The sequence below is a fragment of the Manduca sexta genome, unplaced genomic scaffold (assembly GCF_014839805.1).
Source record: "Manduca sexta isolate Smith_Timp_Sample1 unplaced genomic scaffold, JHU_Msex_v1.0 HiC_scaffold_3489, whole genome shotgun sequence".
In the NCBI taxonomy this organism is placed as follows: domain Eukaryota; kingdom Metazoa; phylum Arthropoda; class Insecta; order Lepidoptera; family Sphingidae; genus Manduca; species Manduca sexta.
Window position 1 is genome coordinate 783 of NW_023594562.1, and position 7,822 is coordinate 8,604.

The 7,822-nt window shown below is 45.5% G+C and overlaps 1 protein-coding gene across 1 annotated transcript; it reads left to right on the forward strand.

Moving 5' to 3' along the window:
* The first annotated feature begins 305 nt into the window (after positions 1–305).
* On the forward strand, positions 306–2,058 carry LOC119192998. Its single transcript, XM_037446711.1, has 6 exons — positions 306–450; positions 525–630; positions 992–1,018; positions 1,120–1,155; positions 1,574–1,708; positions 1,864–2,058. Exons 1-6 carry the CDS (start codon positions 306–308, stop codon positions 2,051–2,053), a joined length of 639 nt encoding a protein of 212 aa, XP_037302608.1. The 3' UTR covers positions 2,054–2,058.
* Positions 2,059–7,822: the final 5,764 nt, after the last annotated feature.

Sequence of the window (7,822 nt, forward strand, 5' to 3'; positions counted from 1 at the left end):
CGCGACAGATCGGCGCGAACGCACCTCGATGTTATCATTCTCTATATTCTCTTACTCACTCGACCTACTTATATTTATCTCTCTCTATCTATTTATATAATTATCTCGCTCCATCTTTCGCGTCTGTGTACACGCCTTTATCGTATAAGCGTATAGCATAAGTGTTTAGTTTTTTTATGAAAATCAAAGTTGTCGTTTGTACCACACGCCATGAGAGCATAAAATTGTTGTTAACAAATTATTTTGAAGGAAAATAAAAATTGCATGCTGTGCATATGAGTCTTTCTTTTCCTCTATCCGCGTCTATGCACTATCCGAGAGCGTCCGGCCGGCCCGGCCTGGCTCGGCTTCCCCTGGCCCGGCCCTGGCCCGGCAGCGCGTGCACGTGCATGGGCATCCTCTATGTAAATCGGCCAGCGTGCCGCGGCGCGCCGAAGGGCGAGAGCGGAGGTGCTCACACGTTGCTTGTTCCGCAGGGCCCGCCGGGACTGGACGGCATGAAGGTCAGTGTCCCCTTCCGTAAGGTAACCGGTTCGGCGACGAGTACTGTTGTCTGAGCGCAGCGTGTGCCCGCAGGGAGCGCAGGGCGAGCCGGGCACCAAGGGCGAGCGCGGCGACCCCGGCCTGCCAGTACGTCACCAGCTCCGCCGACGACGGCCGCAGCGCCACGCAGCGCCACTCCCCACCGCCGCACAACAATGCTCCTCCCTCCTCTACCCGCCCGCCTCACACATCGCCTCCTTCCGCCACTTCTTGTTCTCTGTCTTAAGGAATGTCGTTTATAAACTTACACTCTCTGCGTATATTTGTGCATGTGTGGCATGCATGGCTCGGGTGGACGCCGGAAGTCTCGGGGCGGACGCAACGTATCCTAAGAGGGCCGCGGCAGGGGAGCGGAGCTTTGTTGCGCGGCGGTGATCGGCCGCCGGTAACACGTTGTTAGCGGGCGGCATATTCCGATACAATACTGATCAAGAGTGACCGCTTGCAGGGCACCGACGGAATCCCCGGACAGGAGGTTGGTATCGGCACGCGGCGCCCCGGGGCGCCCGTGTTCAAAAATCCTGGTGGACGGTTGTGTGCCTTGACAGCTGGTAATTGATTGTTTTCACTCGGTAGGGGCCGAAAGGTGACAAAGGCTACAAGGGAGAACCCGTAAGTGTTGAAGTGTCACACAAAACACATAGGTATTAAGTGTCTGTCTGTCAGTCTGCCAGTGGCGGGCCGGTGGCGCGTCGCTGGCGCTCGACGCTGCGCTGTTCGCTCAACTAACAACGCATGCCGCACTAATGCCCTGCGCACTGCCTGAGCGCGCGCATTAAACTTACTCCTCGCTTTATACAGGGTCATTTGTATGGGTTTCCCATAATTATCATCACATTTTAATACATAACAGTACCCGGCTTGAAGACCGTTAAAGATGAAGAATCACGTGCTCATGAATGAGGGTGAACGGCTTCAAGCCCGGTAATACGAGTGCATGCCGTTCACGAAGTGCTATCGTGTCGTCCTAATAGCGCGACTCGATGCTAGGAGAGGAATCATAGGAATGATAGCGCCTTTCACTGTACAGGGTCCCGTGGGCAAGCGAGGCCGCAAAGGCGACAAAGGCGACAAGGGCGATCAAGGAGTGCCCGGACTCGACGCGCCATGCCCGCTTGGCCCCGATGGTCTGCCGCTGCCTGGCTGTGGCTGGAGACCCACAAAGGTACGCATTATGCACTCTCTTCATTGACTCACCTGCTACTAATATTAGTGTGGTGTGAAGTTAAATCTGGCTAACCTATAACGGGCGTATATGTTATGTGTGGGGGTGTGTGGGTGCATGAGGCTCGCGTAACCCGCTGGCCGGTGTTGCGACAGGAGTCGGTGCCGCTGTTGCCGCCGCGCGAGGCCTGGGCCGGGGCTAGGTGCGGCCGACGCCGACCACTCCGAGGAGGAGGGTGATGGAGACACCGCCGACGAGTACGAGGGCCGCGACGACGAGCTCGACGCGCCGCGCGACTACGACGACTACACGGACAACGCGCACCATGCGCACCACCACGACTAACCCCAGCACCCTCCCTACATTCACTGCCAGCTCCAATCGTGGGGTTCGTGCATGCGCTCGACCCGACTACGGCCTTGTAAATACAACCATATAAATACTAACCGTGGTGTAAGGAGGGACCAGTAATGCGTGCACTAACCACATGACACATCTTACTCCTCGCTCCTCGCTCGCCGCCCGCCACTACCGACTCCCACTTACTGATTCCCACGTCCACTGTTCCCGTGCCAACTGCTGGGAAGTATTTGGATTTGTAAGTAAGCATGGTTTTCTTTCTGGTTTGCTTCGGAGTGAACACGCATGAAAAGTTTCACATATATTCCAATTTCTGTTCAGGTGTTGCCTCTTTGGCCTCGTAGTAATGTAATACTGTTTCTTAGCAGTTTCTTACCTTAAAAGTACTCAAACCTCTAATAGTCCCGTAAAGTATTTCGACCCTTATAAACAGTGGCGTGGGCGAGGTGGGCCCTTGCCCACGGCCTCGCACTTAAAGGGGCCTTGCGAGGCCTCTGTACGTATATACTAACCTAAATAAAGACATATAAAATAAACAATATCGAAGTATTTGCTATACTCTGAGGGAACTACATTAGACGGGTGAGAACTGTAAAGTTAGACACAAGGTGCGGCTTGCTTTCTATATTCTGAGCTCCTTTGTAGTACCTATTCGAAACCAGCGCGTATCGTATGTGAGGAGAGTAAGGAGACATTTGGATTGCTACCTATTGTAGGCGGTGGTATCGCTTACAGTCAGACGAGACACATGCTCACCTCGTCATTCAATTGCAATAGCAAAGAGAGTTTTTTTTTTTATTTTACTTTATAATGTCGTTTTTAATGTGGCAATTCTATTAAACAGTAATAAAAAAAATACGGATTTTACCTGACATTTTACTTTTGCAGTCCATGAAGAAACTAGCTGTAAGACGTGTAGATTGTAGACGCGTTGTAAGTATATTGGTGTACGCAGGAGGCGGTGCTGCAATGGGTGCGCAGGCGGCTGGACGTCGACAACGACCTGCCGCCATGAGCAGCCACTTCGCGCCGCCCCCCGCCACCGGCCGCCAGCCCCAAACGCCACGCCGCATGCACTAGCTCATACGAATCTAAGTTTATACAAATTACGTGCATAATTTTCATTTAAAAAGACTGTGCGACATTTCTTGTGTAAGTACTGCACGCGTGTCGGCTGGCATGGTGGGCGGCAGCACGGCGGCGGCGCGGCGGTGGCGCCTAACTGCCCGCGCTACAGCGCGAGGAGCGTCGCGCACCACTGGAACCTTGTAAATTTTCAGCCGAGTACAAAATGTATTGTGAATAACATTAAAGGACTGTACATATTGTTAAACACTAACGTTACATTATTATAATGCTAACCGCCGCCTGCGGCTGTCTTTATTTAATATTTACAACACAGTGATACCAGATACAGTCGACGCCGGTGCGGGGCGGGAATACATTACACGATATTATGATAACAATAATAAATTATCGCGTAAAGTTAATTTATACAGTAGTGGTGTTAATGACAAACTTTACGTGTTATTAGTATGTAATAATGAAGTACCGTCTACAGAACACAGAACACAAGCCCCCAGTGGGTAGGGGGAATGCGGGGTAGTAAGGACGCGCAGGCGGCGGCGCAGCACCGACTGCGCTGTAAATATACGTTAGCTTCGTGGTCGTATGCAATATACGGGACGAAGCGCGCGGCTGTGCCTATCCCGCGACCAACACGCGACGACGACGTGACGTCGAAGTACCGGCGCGGTGACTATGCGACCGCGCACGCATTGTTCTGTATAGCTATAGTTTAAGCATATTAATATAATGATTTTACGATACTAGAGCCATGTTTCATTTAATCCTACTCTAAATCCCCAACCACCATACTACACACTGAGGTAAATTTTAAAGGGAGCCTGGATGTAATTCTCGACGATACAAGAAAAATAATGCACTTGATTATATTTAAAAATATATATTCGTGCTAGCTGATAAGTTAATGATAACAGTGACCCACTGCAGAGGTGGATTAGGGTCGTATGGAACTTGGTGTGCGGGCGTGTCTTCCGCGCGGGTAAAGCTGGTGGTTCATTGAGAAAATGTCTCGATGTCTTATCTAAGATCAAAATGGCAATACCGTACAAAATCGAGCCGCTTGTAAGAAGTACGAATATTCGTACCGGACACGAAATTGTTTCTTTCTTTACAAATAAAAACGCTTACCTAATTCATGAACTAATTAATTCATTAATCTATAAGTTTGCTACAAATTTCAGACAATTGTAAATTTAACAGTATTTCATTGTATAATTTACACCATCCTTTATCACATCAAGTCTAAGTTTTAAGCGAGTATTATAAAAAAGCAAAAAATGAAAACGTGTTAACAAAAACAGTCTTCAAAAACAACTACATACCAAAAAAAAATCAACTATAAACAAGATAAGGAATTAAAAAAAACAACGGAATGAAATTTTTTTTCGTACACACTAATCTCCAAAATTATCTAACCGATTCCACTGCAAATAATTGTGAGAGGTTAGTTACATCCAGCTGAAATCATAGGATAATTTTGAGCCGGTAGGTGGCGCTGTTGTTGAGGTTTAAAAGATGAAAAGTACATATAATGCGGTAGATGGCGCTCTGTGGCAGGACATCTGTCGGGCCTAGTCATTAACTAAATAAAAAAAAATCTCTAGAACAAAAAATAAAACTGAGTTAAAAACTACTAAATATCAAAAAGTATTTTACTTTGTTACAAATGAGTTAATCGGTCGAGTGTCAAGCTCAAAGATGTCAACTCGTCAGTCAGCAGTAACCAATAAACACTGGCACTGGGCATTGGGCAGTCTCTACCCGTCCATCGGCGCGGCGAGACGCGAGCTCCACGTGCTCTGCTCCGTTCGCCATAACATTAAATTCCGCTCGTAGCGATACCTACTGCCAAGTGCGACATTCGTGATATTTGGAATGCAATCAAACGTGGTGTTTTGTTTGTGCTATTATTTTCCTGGAATGACAAATAGTTGTGCGAAGCGTTTTCCTCACTGAGACGGATAACGGGCGTCGCGGTGCGAAGTAGTGTGCGGTCTGATAATAGCGCAGCGACGCGCGTTCGGCGATCTGATGCAGGCTTGGCGTTGGTGGTGCACGACGCTTCTGCTAGCGCTAGTGCCGGGGCTGGCGGGGGGAAGTAATCGGCCCGAGTGCGCATCCGACACATACTGCAAATTCGCCGAGGAAAGTTTCCGACGCGAGTTTTTCTATAACGTGTCAGGTGAGGACCGTGTGCTCGGCATTACTTATTCACGCTTCATACACCTACTTCTAAAGACTACCAACTGCTACTGAGTCTGCCTCGGTGGAGTATTTGTAATGTGTACGCGGTGCGAGTGCGACTACCGCGCTGAGGTCCAGAATTCAAATACCGGGTCGGACCAAAAATTATTGTGACTGGGTATTTTCATCTTAAAATTACTCGAGTTACAGCTCGGAGGCAGGAAGTGGGCGGTGTGATACCGCCGTGCCTCGGATAGCACGTAAAGCTATTGGTCTTGCGCCTGATCTCTCTCTGCTCATGTCAGCTTGTCGTCTCCCCGGAGTCAGATTATGAGAATAAAGAAACAGAGAGTGCACCTGTGCATTGCGCACACACTAGTACACTCTAATATCTCCTGCGCACCAGGCTGATCTCAGATGAGATTGGCCGCCTGGTCGAAATTCGGTTAGGAGTTTTAAAATTATTAATAAATAATATCACAAATAAGTGAGATAAAAATTCAAATTAGGATGTAATATTTAATTCGTCGCAGGAGGTCGCTGGATGCCGGCCGCTTCCAATAGGTTGATCTGGAAATCTTTGAGGAAGGCTCATGTTCAGCAGTAGACATCTTTCAGCTGATGATGATGATGATGACTTAATCCCAACCTTAATCCAATAAGGAATTGAAACATATATTATAACTCTCCTGCCTGTTCTCTTAATGTTATTTCATATTTCTCATTATTCCTTACATATATGTAGACATAGGGTCGTTGTCATTGGCTAATATTGAGATACAACTTGAATCTAGTTGGCCGTCAGATAAACAAAGCTGAGAAAGAAAACTTGTTATCACAGCAATGCTTCGTCCTTAGATAAAAAAGTCTATGAATAAGGGGGAATGTATATTAAAGCCAACATTACAATATGAGTAACGTTAAGTATTTTAAATAATAAGCTATCAAAATTTTAACGAAAAATTTACTTTTGGCGGTTTTTTGTCCTTGAAATATGTACACCGTATGCGTAAAACTGGGGTCGCCAACAATTTTTCGATGAAATATATTTTTTTATTTAAATAAGGTACTTATAATAAAATATAGATCACTTCAAAAATTGTATTTTATGGCAACAGCAAAAAATAGACGATATATTTTTGTTACCATTACTATCGATACGTACTAGATCTGCCGTTCCGAACACACTGCGTTCGACTCAACATTGCTGCAATCCGTAGACTTGACATGAGTATGGTTTCAACATTGACAGCGTGTGATTATCTACGGAGCGGCGCTCATAATATAAGAACTCGAGTCTAAGTGTAAACCTCGATGTGAATAATAATTATTAGTCAAGTAAGTAAAAATATTTGTTGTTAAGTTAATAAATAGGTAATAATAGTGACGTTTTGATTGCCATTTTACTTATACTCCATGTAAAGCGCTTTAGCACTGCATATTTAAGAAAAGTTTAGTTAAACGACGATTGATGTTTTAGCGCTACAGCGAGCTTTAGTTTCAACTCCAGATTTTGAACAAATAGTTTATATGGACGTTCGTGCCTATGGTCTACGTCATAATCTTCGTCTTTAGTCTTCGTCATAATATACGTGAATGTTTATTACTGATTTATTTCTAAAAAAGTTCGGATACTGTTACTGTTCCATCACTCAAAAGTTAATGTAAAGGAGCGTTCATATATTTTTAGAATAAAGGAGTTGTTTATTATATTAATATGTTGAAAATATAGTATTTTTGCGCACTATAATATATTTCTTCAACAATATATATTACAGCGGGCTTTATCTACTTATTCCATTTCTTGATTCGGCTTTTATTTATTTTTACTTATGAGCGGCAAACGTCTTTAGCCCGCGTGCCAGCTCTAAAGAACTTTAAGGAATGTTGTCGTAGTGACTTAGTCAATATTACTTTACGTTTACGTCAATATCCATGTCGGTATAGTCAGTCAGCGAAAGAACGCTGTAATTTTTTTTGCATAACGAGTTAGTATAACCATCTGTGCTAGTCCGTAATATTAAAAGATGCCAAATGGAAATGAGTAAGTAATAGGACATCGACATTAGCATATGCTCCCGCGCTAAGGCCAACATTGTTAATATGAATTTGCGTGATTGTATTATCTCTAATACAATCACGCAAATTCGTGACTCCCTGGGAGCCGGGGTGCAGACTGGCTGTGTGCACAATTGATCTATTATAATCTAAACATTAGCATTAAAGTATGAACTTGCCTTATTAAATGAGTCCTTCAAGACATGAATTGCAAATTGAGCTAATGCCGAACCATGACGTTGATTTTAGTTAACCATGTATCGCTGTTTAACAAACCCCTGTCTATAGCCTATAACACATTAACTCTGCCGACTAACACGATGCTTATTCGAGTGTTGCGAAGCTGCGCAAGTGAACGAGCCGATACAGCGCGGCTGGTTCGTGAGTCGAGTCTGCACGCAGCAGTCGTGTTATCAGCCGTTCCTG

Bases quoted from the DNA above. Each gene is read 5' to 3' on its own strand.
- LOC119192998 (XM_037446711.1), top strand. From the start codon at position 306: ATGCACTATCCGAGAGCGTCCGGCCGGCCCGGCCTGGCTCGGCTTCCC. The intron at 631-991 runs GTACGTCACCAG...GACCGCTTGCAG, and splicing joins GCGGCGACCCCGGCCTGCCA to GGCACCGACGGAATCCCCGG. The intron at 1,019-1,119 runs GTTGGTATCGGC...TTCACTCGGTAG, and splicing joins ACGGAATCCCCGGACAGGAG to GGGCCGAAAGGTGACAAAGG.